This window comes from Cygnus olor, chromosome 5 (genome assembly GCF_009769625.2).
Source record: "Cygnus olor isolate bCygOlo1 chromosome 5, bCygOlo1.pri.v2, whole genome shotgun sequence".
In the NCBI taxonomy this organism is placed as follows: Eukaryota; Metazoa; Chordata; class Aves; order Anseriformes; family Anatidae; genus Cygnus; species Cygnus olor.
Genome location: NC_049173.1, coordinates 28,745,586 through 28,758,840, shown reverse-complemented (window position 1 = coordinate 28,758,840; position 13,255 = coordinate 28,745,586). Strand labels below are relative to the sequence as shown.

Below are 13,255 nucleotides of genomic sequence, written 5' to 3'. Positions count from 1 at the left end.
TCTTTCTTATTTGTTCCAGCCTGTAAAAGTCACAGTCAGGAGGCCCAGGAATATTTGGATGAACTGAAGTTGGCGGTGGCCTGGAACAGAGTGGACATAGCTAAAAGTGAAATATTCAATGGTGATGTGGAATGGAAGGTACTAGGTTTTATTGCCTTAGAGGCCAATCGGCATGTAATCCAATGGGTGTGGGACACAAACATACTGCCAAAAAAGGTCTCAGTTTTCAGCACTACCTGCATTCCTCACTAAGAGATTAGGCAGCCATAGCATCCTTGCTTAAGACGTCTTTCTGGTTCCCATCCTGCCCCCCAGATGATAATGGGGGAAGACAGGTGAATAATTTAGTGGTCAAGTTCTTTTTCTTGAGCCTTTGGGGGCAAGAACCCTTACCCCCACACCCCCTTCTGTACAGACCTTTAAGCACGCAAACCACTGTTTCTAACTGCTACGTAAATACCCAGTGCAGTGGGTACCTGAACATCACCACAACTCCTACAGCATGCTAGTTGTGCTAGTGTTTTAATATTAATGTTTACATAGACATTTTCTATGTAGTTCTATCCCTCTTTCTCATCATACCCACAGCTGACCTGTTGTAAGGCAAAATGTACATATCCTAACAGTAAATTTTACCTCCTTCCCTTATTCATCCATGAATACCTCTAAAACCACTATTTTTCTTTCTTCTTTTCCCCCATTCCTCCTCCTTCAATCAATCTAGTCCTGTGATCTGGAGGAAGTGATGATGGATGCTCTGATCAATGACAAACCAGAATTTGTAAAGTTATTTATTGACAATGGGGCCAACATATCCGAATTCCTGACATACAGTCGTCTGCAGAGACTCTACTGTTCCATTTCTCAGAAGTGTCTCCTCTACAAACTTCTACTGAAGAAACATGAGGAAAGCAAAGTGACCTTGGCAGGGCTCACAGGTCAGCAGCAGCAGGAGTCCTACCCACTCTTCACTCTCAGTGAAGTTTCTAGAGTTCTCAAGGATTTTCTCCATGATGCATGCAAAGGTTTCTATCAAGATCTCAGACACAGAGGCAAGAAGAGATCTGTGAGTTACAACTTTCCACCATAAATCTGATCCTCTGCAATTTAGAATTTGAAAAGTTTTGGCCATTTCTTGGCTTCGGGGATGGGACAAGGAAGGAAATGGAAGAAAACTTTGGTTTCTCTTTTTTTTTTTTTTTAGCTCATTAATCTTACAGCTAAAAATGGTCTGGTTTTTTAGATTTCAAAATTAAAGAGTAAAAGAAAGGAATTTCTAAGATAAACAGGTTGTGATTCCTCTTTCTCCCCCTCTGCCATGCAGGGTTTTACTGTACCTTGAACTAGAGTTAAAATATTCAGTCCCAGCTCTACACTCACGCTGTTTTTTTAAGTTAAGCCTTGAAAATGGTAACCTCTGTAAGCAAAACTATTCATGGATTTATACTATATAGAAGCAGACCTAATATTCAATAATGTGCAGTGCATGATGGTTGCCTTTAGGTCATTATAATCTTATTATTGAGTGACATAACACAGCAAGAAATGAGAACAGTTGTTTGAAGTAATACTTGAAAAAGGATAGCATGATAGCATAGTACCACTGTGGAATGTCTGCATTTTTGCAATAGATTTTTTTTTCATTTTGAATGAAACTCAGAAATACCAAAGTTCTTGCAAAGCACTTGAAATCATGCATCCAAATTGATTTCCAGAGAAGTACAGGGAAACCTGATAAAGATCAGAGTTCTAGAGTAATATAGCAATTAAAACTTTTGTTATTTGCAAAGTTCTAGTTTAATCTCAGAACTTTTTAAACTCCAAAATAAATTGTCATTTGAGACATAACTTCAATCATTTTTGCTTTAATAAAGCTTTGCTGAATTAATCAGTAGTACAAAGAACTATCCAAGTTTGAATCTAGGCAGGTTTTCCCTGAGCACAAGAACAGATAATCTGGGGTAACACCTTACAGAAATAAAAGTTCTCCACTGCAATCTCACTTACCTTTGCAGAATTTGGCAGTAACTGACCTAAAACCAACTGATGCAAATAAGACCCAAGATCACACTGCCTAATAGTTTTTGTCGTCCCCCCCCCCCCCCCTTCTTAAAAGCTTCTTTCCACGGTTGTGACCAGCAGCCCAATCCCAATAACGTTGGCAATACTAAGAGCATCGCTGTAGTGGAATACCAGTGTGCTCCTACTAAATTCTGTTCTAAATTTCAATGCAATTTAGTATATTAAATAGCTCACTACAGACACAAAAAAAAAAAGGAGGGGGGGAACCAAACCAATAATATAAATTTGAACAGAACCCCACAGTTCAAGTGATTTCAAAAATGTCCTTACATAAACTTGTTTTAGAAAAAAAACACACGCCACTCTGGCTGCTTCTAATTAACGCAATAGATATACAGACAATTTTAAAATATACTTTAAATTCAGGACTTGACATAAATTGCCATACTTTCTATGGAGAGTTTTTTTTTTTTTTTTTTAAATCAAGCACTAAAGGAATAAGCACCGTTCTGCTTAAAATACTCCCTCTGCATGAGGAAGAGGTTTCTCAAAGGAAAGACTAGAAATAGAGCACTGACATGCTCTATTCTTGTCATGTACAGGGCCTTGGTGTGACTTATTCCTGTTTAAATAAAATGCTTTTTGTTCCCTTTTCTGTGAAACCACATCCTCTGTGGCCGTTGAGCAGAATCTGACATAACCGTAGGCCAGCTCATATTAGTTAATCACAGGTCTGTCTTGTATGATATTACACACCAGCGGTGAAACCTTGGCCTTAATAAAGTCAATAAGAGCTTTGCCATCGACTTCAGTGGAGTCATGGTTTCATCCAGAACATTCTCACACATATTGAGTTATACCAGGGACACGAGGGTCCTTTGATTCAGTACAGAATGAACTAACTACCTCAGACCCACAGGAGAAAGAAAAAAAAAGAAAAATCAAAAGACTATGAAGTGGCTGGCAAGGCCAGGGGCTTCTTAGATCATGTCATTTGCATGGAATGGAATTGCAAAGCAGGTTTTAATTTCTGAAAACCGTATTTCAGGATAAAACAAATACAAGGCACTTACCTGGGCCCTTGGACATGAACCAGAAAAGTAAAAATCCTTGGAGGGATTTGTTTGTATGGGCAGTACTTCAAAATCGGCACAAGATGGCAAACTATTTCTGGGCTATGGTAAGCATCAAGCTATAGCTCCTTCAGGTGAGGTATTGTCATATTTCATGTACATGAGATGGTTTTTTGCTCAGCCTTGCAGCTCAGATGATAGATAGGTTTGCTTCTGAAATACTGGATGCACATTTATAGCACCTTTCATCTCAGCAGGGGCCAGGGGACCTGACAGAGAGGTAGAACAAAACAGCAGCAGGTGTAAATCAGCACAGCCTGAAACTGCTGATTAACTTCAGCTGCAGAGCTGACCCTTGTCTTCCTTGCTGCTGATGACTCACCACTCAGTCTCAGATTTTGTTCCTTCTACAATAAGCCAATTGTTTGCACTTTAGCAGGAGGACAGTGCGACTGAGCATCTTCAGCTTATTTGCTGGATATGTAGGGAACAACAGCATCACAGTCCCCGGGACTGAGCTTCGAACTAGCATAATTGGCTCCTGTTTTGCACCCTTCCACAGCTGAGGCCATCTCATACATCTGCAGTGACACAGTTTCTGTTTCTTCCCCCTCCTGCTTCAGAGGCCAGACACAGCTCCATCTGCAAGCATCCAGCTAGCTGCGTCTGGCCCAGAGGGGTCACGTGAAGGGAGATAAACTGCAGCACAGCTCTTCAGTCAGTGTGTGCATGCAGACACATGGAGCCTTGGAGGGCCTTGTGTTTGTGGAGCCCTGTTACCAGAAAGCACATTTCTCTGCTGTGTGTTACTGTTGTGCCTCTACCAGCTGTGCTCCCTCCTTTCACATATGTCCTTATGCAGGGTCTCAGCACAGCCATGTTCTAGGAAACTGAGCAGTATAAGAGTGTTTTGTTCTATTTCCATAACCCACTCTTCTCCTCTAGGTCCTCAACTGCTACCCCAAATCAGGCCCCCTATGATCAAACATACCCAGGTGTCACCAGCTTCATAAGGCACAAGAACTACTAATGCATGGTTTTTGACTCTCAAATATGATCAAAACTGTAATTTCTGTAGTCAGTTTAAACTTTCAAGTCTGTATTTTAGGGAAGGTTCTTCCAAGGGAAGATGGGCATGAATTTGTTATTCATTAGTGAGGCATCCCCAGTTGAGAATTTCAGACTGGTAACACCTTTCAATTTTACAGGGTCAGGAGGGTGTAGCTTCAGCTCTGGCAGCCTGTAAGATCCTTAGGGAGATGTCCCACCTGGAGACAAAGACAGAAGTAGCACGTATAATGAAAGAAGCCAAGTATGAGCAGCTCGCTGTTGGTAAGTAATGGCAGCTATTTAACAGCATCAACAGTTTCCAGAGGCCACTGGAAGACAAGAAAGTAGGGGGGAAAAAAACAACAACAAATAACACACACACCAAAGCCCTCAAGAAGTTGTAAAAGGTCAACTGTCATGAGCAATTTAACACAACCAGTACCAAGCGTTCAAATACCACAGAAGGAGGACTAAAACTCCAGATTCTCATTCTGGAAAAATCAGTGTTCTAAGGCTGACCCCTGGGATGCATGGAAGAAGTTTCTCCCTTGCTGCATATTGGTATTTTAAGTGTCTGACCTTAGTACAAGGTGTATTGCAACGACAGGCAAGATAGAATAACCAGAACACTTCCGGGCTCATGGCAGCCTTGTTGCCCTGCAATATCAACCTCACTCTGTATGGGCCACGTAATAGAGCACCAAATTTGAAGGGATAACTTCTCTGCTAAAAATAATTTGAGATTACCTCACCCAAAAGTGGGCTAACTGAACTGCCGAAGTCCAAGCAAGGTTCAGGTTGGCTTAAGAGCAGACAAGACGCTCCACCCTACAGCAGCCAGCATTCAGGCATCCACAGCACAGGAATGCCAAGTCCTCTCTCCTCAGCTTGGTTTAAAAACAGATATTTGCACGTGAGATTCTCTGCTGTTCTGACATCAGTCCAATTTGTACCCAAAGGTAATGCTGCTGTGAACAGAGGGCTTTAGAATACAGTGCATGTGGAAATCCAGAAACTCTTTGCCCTTCGAACTAGTACATCACACTCCTGAAGGCTCATGCAGACATTGATACATTATTTATACACAGACCACATTTCATGCTCCTTTTACAGGGCCATTACCATTTTTAAAAACTACAGCACTCATATAATCACAGGACTCCAACAATTTAGCCATGTAATTAAAGGGCATAATCCAATGCACAGCAGCCTGTTCCTTGGCTTTGGTAACCATGAGATCAGGTCCTCAATTTCCATTTCTGGTCCAGATAATACTATCAATATTATGTAGAGCAAACATTCTTTAAGAATGATAAATACCATGTTAACTGCAAAAGAAATCCGCAAATCAACATATTTTAAGTGAACTCGATCCTTTCCCCAGCCCTTACAGTGTAACAACAAGGTGTAGGCTGGCCTAGGAAAGGTACTGAGATAATCAAGTGAATTAGAATGAGAGACAAGAAGTCAGATTTTGTCTAACGAGAAAACCTTGACTTTCTGTACTATTTATCTGAGTTTCTGAGCTTCAGAACAAGCTTCTCTTGAAACAGATCTACGCCACAACGCACTATCAAGTCTAATACTATTTTATGTCAAATATCTATGTCTTAAACAAAGCATTCATTGGCTACAAGTCAAACCTGAGCTGCTCCTTTTGTTTAGTCTATTCAGGGGAAAGGGAGTAGCGTGGCAACTCATTCTTCAAAGCGTAGGAGGATCTCCTCTAGGATTTGCTTTGACTTGGTGCTGCCTAAAGCTCCACACAAGGCAGCTACAGATGAGTGATTATAAGATATACTGATGTGTCCAAGACATGTCTGTGAAACTGAGAAGGAAATACTTTTCCACAGGAGATCAAACAACAAAAATAGAGCACCCCAGAGCTGAGAAGGAAGTATGCAGATGGAAAGAAGTGAGGAAGTCCAGAGATTTGCTTCATACCTTCCTGCAGATAGTGGGAATTTTAAAATTACAATTCCAGTATTTTTTTTCCCCACCAAAGCAAATTCATTACATCTGCCCTCTTCAGAGTTATTCTTGTGTCCAGGATTGTTCCTCTCTCCCACCCACCTCATCTTAGCTCTTGGACTTTTTAACTATTGCAGCCTTGCAGAACTCTTTAGTGCAACAGACGCATCTGGCAGATGTTGCATCCTACATACATTACCCTCTTGCCTCACATTTTTTGTTTTTAAATGACAAGATCCGTTTGTCTACATTTCCTTCATTTGGCAGAACTGTTCAGTGAATGCTACCGCAACAGCGAGGAGAGAGCATTTGCTCTGTTGGTAAGAAAAAATCAGTACTGGAGCAAAACCACCTGCCTTCAACTGGCTACAGAAGCAGATGCAAAGTCTTTCTTTGCACATGATGGTGTCCAGGTAAGTTCTACAGACACTTCCCCTACCACCAGGGCCTTTAAGCATGATGTTGGACACAAAAGAGGATAGTACAACAACCGAATGGCCCCATGAAATATGTTCAGATCAGAGACATTCTTTGGAGAGGGAACTGTTCACTCTCCCTGGCACTGGATGAAGAGGATGTCATGCTGCATATCTGGCAAAGCAATACTCTTGTCCCTTTTATCCAGTTAGCCTCCAGACCGATGCACTGAAGACAATGTTTAGCCCTCATTTCATCCTGTGCTTTTTCCTCCATTGCTCAGAGAAAACCATCAGAAAAGCACTTAAAATCTGCCTGAGGCACAATGAAGCTGCTCAAGGATATGAGGTAGCTCCTTAACAGAGCTTGTTCAGATTCAGAGAAGCTCATTGATAAAAGTTAAATCAAATTACTGTTCAGTTTCACCCCCACAACCTGAGTTCTATCCACACACACAAAACTAAATTAAGAGTGATGGTGCTTTTAGCTCCCAGTGGCTGACTTGCACTTCCTCAGCAGTACAGATGTTCTTCTATTCCACTTGAATTACAGTTCTTTCCACTGTTCTCTCATAACTCTTGGCATACTAAAAAACAACTGCAGAAGGACATGCAAAGTGCCCATATGCTCTGAAGGTGTGCCTGCTCTTAAGGTTTTCAGAGCAGTGCCTAACCTTTACTTGTCTTAGGAGCCACAGAACATAGATGCACTTATATTTTTATGATGCCAAAGCCATTTCTTGTTTTCTTGAATTTCAGGCCTTCCTAACAAAAATATGGTGGGGAGACATGTCTACAAGCACGCAGATACTGAAGTTAATCTGTGGATTCTGGTGTCCTTTCCTGATCTACACAAATTTAATAGCATTCAGGTAAAAACAAATATTTGAGTGCAAGAGATAAGTAAAGGAAGAAAAATAAGTCATGAAAAAAAATCCAAACTGAAAATTTCTTATGTGAAGGATAAATACAGTAATATCACCTCAGAAGGTTAACAAAAGGACCGCACCACTCTTGACCAAATTAGTTTGCTATGGGACTGAGTGATTTGTATGTACTGGGCTAGTGCTGTGTTTATTCTAATACTTCAAAAGCCAATGTCAGTTTCACCTAGATCACTTTATTTTGTACAGTCCACAGAAGAGCCTGTTGGGATTCTGTCAGCTCCACTTGAATGTACAGCATATACAGTAACACATAGCATATAGAGGATATCTCCAGATATAGCACCATCTATTTCTAGATGTGAAGATGTCTGGTTCAAACCTCAGTATCTTAACAGTAAAAACAACCATCACAAAGCAGAACTAGCAGCCACAAGCCTTGGGAACCAAAAGTCAAGCTTAAAACCACAGGACTCATATGAAACCAATTAAGATTTTCTAATTTAACATCTTGGGAGATCTCTTTGTAGTATTCTGCAGGCACAGCTTTGGAGTTCATAGTTTTCAGCTTTTTGTCACAGCGAAGAGGCTAGAATCTTAGGCTTTCTTCAAAGAAAAAATAAAATCACCAAAGCAAACCAAGCAAAACAGAAAAGAAGAAAAAAGCAGCCACGATGCTCAGACACAGTCATAAGAATCTAAGAACTGAAACTTTAGGGAAACCTCCAAGTATTGTGAAAATCGGAGATACAAATCATCAGAACTGGCATTATGGAATGACCTGCTATTAAGAAATACATATGCTTAACTGTTAAGCTACTTATAAAGAAAGAGGAAAGCCTGTTTGCCATTCCTGACCTAAGACTTCCATTCTGCTAGTATCACTAAAGATGTTTTTTTTTCTAGGACTAGCGGTTACCAGCTTCACAAATCCGAGTAATTTAAAGTGAAACATTGTCAAAGTTTTCATAGAAGGGTTTAAACCATAGGATGGCTAGGGTTGGAAGGAACCTTGAAGATCACCTAGTTCTAACCCACCTGCCATAGTTAGGGATGCCACTCCCTAGATTCTTATTCAAAGAAAGCCTTTCCAAATTTGTTCTGTTGAGGACATTCCTCCTTTCTCTGGAAATGCAAGAGTTGACACACATACCCTAATGCTTCCTGGCATTTCCGGTCTTAAGTGCTACTGAGAGCATCCAGGAATGGAGCATAGGGGTATTGTCTTCTAGGACTGATTGAGGGGTCTATTTCTGCTCAAATTCTTTTCTAATTATTTTGAGGAAATTGAGCATCTCGCTCCATTTTTTTGGAACACATGTTGATTATCATTTCTCCTTTGAATCTTGTGGCTGAATTTAGCTCTGCAATTTCTTTTTATTTGAAAGCTAAGGATTATGCATATTTGATAGCTTTTCAGCAGAGCAAGTCCAAAATAAGTATATGCAAACTGTTCTGCAGGAATGCCAGTTCAGTAGCGAAGAATTGCTAACCACTGTCTTTCAACTAATGAGTTTATTTCCATACAGCGAGGAAAAGCAGTCAAAGAAAGAACCTGAGCCATTTAGAGAGCTGGACAGTTCAGATACAGAAAGGACTTTGTTTCTTTCTAAGGAAGAATATAGGTAAGTTTAAAACCATCAGTTAACACAATTTTTATGACTACAAAGTGCCGGACACTTCTTGTGGATTACTGATCAGCTAATGATCCTAAGGAGCAGTTGAATGGCCAAGAAAGTCATTACTCCTCAAAAAGTGCTGCTCCCTCTGATTGCTGTTGCTCTGTAAAAGGAATACAGAAGATAAACAGGGTTATAGCACCATATCTAAGGAGACAACTTTATATCTCATGAGCAGGCCATTTTTACAGAACTAAGAATCTGGTCAATACCTGGGGAATCAGAAGGCATCTCCTCAGATTCCCTTCAGCTGGCAATAGCTGACACATCAGATTTAGGAACTATAATCCCCTATAGGATTACTGAGTTCAGCAGAAAGAAGGTTCTCAGCTAACTCTTGCATAACTCTAGTGCATCACTGCATACTTCCCTACAAAGGCAGCAACAGAAATACTTGCAAACAGCAGTATCTGGGAATTTATGTAGTCAGCTTCCCGCTATACTAGTCCTCTTCATTAAGAAAAAAAAAAAAAAACTGGCCCTGAGGAACCTGAAGTACAACGGACTTATGTTCTAGAGGAAGCATTACAGAAATGGGGAACTAAGCACAAAGATTTTGGCAGTTGCTCAAGGGCTCTCATACAGCCACAATTCAGAACTTCTGATCCACACCCTATACTTCAGCCGCACACTCCTTAGCAAAACCTGGAAGGCCACAAGGACTTAAGTCTGGACAGAAAAACTTTTGATTAATACACAGTTCACTTAATAGCTGACAGGAGCTAAATATCTGCTTGTATTTAGCATGGGCTTTTCAATGGTTTGAAGAGAGCTTCGGAAATATGTGGACAGTGGTACTAATGAAACACAGTCCACAGTATGTAGTGCTGGACCAAGTCAGAATTATTAGCCTCTATTTTTAGCTCTGGCATTTAACTGCTGGTATATTGAAGAAAATCATGACTTTTTGCTCCCTCTCTAACCTGTAAAATAGGTGTACAAACGTCTGCCTCTTGGGACTATTTGTAAGTAATGTCCTAAAGTCCTTTCATACCCTGAGTGAGGTATGGTTTATGACTCTTGGTCATTATGTTGTGCATTCCAATTGCTGTTATCTTAGAGATTTAATTTAACAAAGGGGCTCTCCCTCCCAGATTTGTTTCAGCATCTGAGCATCTTACAGTAAAGCTGCAATTATCTGTTTATGATATTAGCCTGTTACCATGGGAATGTCTCTTACAATGTCATAAATCAAAAGGTAGGGTAGAATCAGGCACACAGAAAAGACTGGAGATGAGAAACTTTTCCTTATAACGAGTATATTTAATAATTAGCAAGAATGTTGGGAAAGATAGTGAAGAGTCATTGTTTGCCTTTTTGGGGGGGGGAGCGGGGGGGGGGGGAGGCAGGGGGAAGCATAATCTAGCATGCATATCCTTTGTTAGGAATCATTCCTCTCAGAATCAGAAAACTAAAGGATCCAATAACATCCCTAACTTCCTAACTTACAGACGTGAGCAATTTATGTGGAAACAAAACCTCATGCTAAGATCAGATCAGATTGCTACCAAACACAAGGAAGATGCATTTTCTGTACAGGGTAATTTCCACTACCAGTAGATAACACTTTGTATTCCAAAACACTGCAAAAACAACAGTAGATGTACAGGTCAAATTTCCCTTCAGTTACCAAAATGCCTGTGGAACTTCACAAGAGTCAAAGCCTACATTTATGAATAATTTATGAACTCAGCTTTTTACTAAAAGGCTTCTTTGGTGATCTTTTTGCAATTTGATTTAATCATAAAGGGCAAGAAACCAGCGTGGACAGTTACGTAAACTTCAGTATTCCTTTAGTAGTTCTCTTAGACTCCATCGAGGCTAGTCAAGAAACACATTTAGCATGATTCAACACTTTTGAGTCTAGGTCAAAAAGAATAATCATCTCAAGTAGTCACAGCAATGACAACTTCTGTATACAACCGTTACAAGAAATTTTTAGGACCAAAATAAGATCTGACTTGCAAACTTACACTAGCTATTTGCTTTTCTTACCTATTGTTTTGGATGATGAAGACCAACTAGCCAAATTCTCCTTCTTCCTGACAATTTGCACAATGTTCATACTACACGTAGTATGAACACATTGAAGTTGCAAATCAAATTAATGCAACAAAACTGAAATACCAAGTATACGCATTTAAGCCTAATGCATCTTTGTTTTTCTCTTTGATTTCAAGTATTTCTGCTATGGTAACATGATTGCTCTGACTTCCACAGCTTTCCTCCTTCCACTACCAGCATCTGCCTGTTACTATCTTAAAAGAAGCTTTATATAGGATAATACTGAGCCTTTTCCCATGAACTTATTTTAGGGGATTGTCACCAAGCCTATATTCTTTTTGTTTTGCAGAGGAAATGGTAAATTAGAAAAGCAGAACTCTTCTGAAAACACAGCGTGGGCAACATTCTTGTTTACTCGGTGGAAAAAATTCTGGAGTGCCCCTGTAACTGTATTTATGGGAAATGTTATAATGTATTTTGCTTTTCTGTTTCTGTTTACTTATGTCCTTTTACTGGATTTTAAACCACCTCCACCTGAGGGTCCATCTGTTAAAGAAATTATACTTTACTTCTGGGTTTTTACCCTGGTCTTAGAAGAAATCCGACAGGTCAGTAACATTCAACATCTCAGCAGCAATGCAATAAACCTTGAGATAATATTTCAAATAGGTTTACAAACTGCATAAACTGCACAAACTTGAAGATTTCAACTCTCATGTGCAGGTTTGCACAGAAAAGAAATACAAACCTTACCTTATTCAAAACACTCCACCTCTCCCTCCCAGAGCAACCTTTTCCTACACCTTATAAGCCTGTAGCTCCACCTTTGTTTTTCTTGCTTGCTCCAGCTGTAGCCAATAGCCAAGTGGGCTGCTAAGAGCCAGGTGGCCTTCACTTTATGAAGTATCTGTCTGGTTTAACTCCCCAGAACTAGGACCTCCCACCACAGTTAACATAAATTGGAAGTTACAGGCTGCACCTGGAAGTGCAGCAGATATATCCACATTTTCAAAGATTTCTACCCTGCTGGGGACTGTTAAAAAAAAAAAAAAAGACTTAATGAATTCAGATTACTTCCGTTTGTTTGAAAATATTTATACATTCAAAATATTAGCAGATCTCTCTTTGTTTTGCTTTTCCTGTTTAAGAAAACAAAGAGACTTCACTAATCCCCCAATTATTGTTCTTGGAATATCCTCAGTTCACAACTGAAATAATGTGTGAACAATGGTGCTAGCGTGTTGCCAACTGTGGGTGCATAAAACTGTCCTCTTCAGACTAAAAACCAGTTATAAACACTTATTCTGAAAGAACAAATAGATGCTTGTTGTTTAAGCAATGGGATTAGTGAAGGAGATCCCAGTTTGTTACAAGTTATTTGAAATTATTCTGAAAGGCCATAAACAGAAAAGCACAGAGAAAATATTTGGATCAAAGAATATTTCATTATAAACCTGTAAGTGGAGTGCTGGGCTGAAAGCCAATTAAGACAGCTCTTTGCCTAGATAATCAAATGTGCGCTCACAATTATAGTGTACAAATGTCAAATCTGTACATGCTGTTTAGATAGCTGTATCTAGAAATTGAACATTGACCACAAATTTGTTAAATTCTTTAACAGTCTGAATGCTCACAACATCTTGAATCAGACCTTATTAAAATATCACAAGATTAAGAAGGTTGTGCTTTTCTTTTTTGTGTGTGTTTTAACACAGTAAACTGAGCTTATATTTTCAAGCTTTTTTTCCTATTACATTAGGAAGTTTTTGCTTTTTGCAATGAAAGACAAAAGGGAAACAGGAATAATGTTAAAACTCACAATGAAATAGCAAAACTTGAAAGATCAGTGCTGATAATCATTTCTCTTTTTCAGAGTTTCTTTACAGATGAAGACACAAATTTAATGAAGAAATTCAAACTGTATCTAGAGGATAACTGGAATAAATGTGATATGGTGACCATCTTCCTTTTCATAATTGGGGTAACCTGCAGGTATATATATCTGTTTTATGTGATGTGGTCAGCTTCAGGAGCATGGGCTGTTTATGCCAGTTGACAGGATAGTCTTACGTGCGTGTGAGGTCAGGCTATGACATTTACAAATTTTGAAGAAAGTTTCTGCAATAAAAGCCTCTAAATTTCTGTTTAACTGAAGA

The 13,255-nt window shown here is 39.6% G+C and overlaps 1 protein-coding gene across 1 annotated transcript in view; it reads left to right on the top strand.

Annotated features, from left to right (window-relative positions):
- TRPM5 (transient receptor potential cation channel subfamily M member 5) overlaps positions 1-13,255 on the top strand; it is a 39,537-nt gene that overhangs the window by 11,320 nt on the left and 14,962 nt on the right. The window contains exons 8-16 of the mRNA XM_040557705.1: positions 20-138; positions 725-1,066; positions 3,071-3,202; positions 4,304-4,427; positions 6,384-6,529; positions 7,292-7,404; positions 8,946-9,041; positions 11,449-11,707; positions 12,973-13,091. Of these exons, the coding sequence (XP_040413639.1) occupies positions 20-138; positions 725-1,066; positions 3,071-3,202; positions 4,304-4,427; positions 6,384-6,529; positions 7,292-7,404; positions 8,946-9,041; positions 11,449-11,707; positions 12,973-13,091 (1,450 nt within the window). The remainder of the gene's footprint in view (positions 1-19; positions 139-724; positions 1,067-3,070; positions 3,203-4,303; positions 4,428-6,383; positions 6,530-7,291; positions 7,405-8,945; positions 9,042-11,448; positions 11,708-12,972; positions 13,092-13,255) is intronic.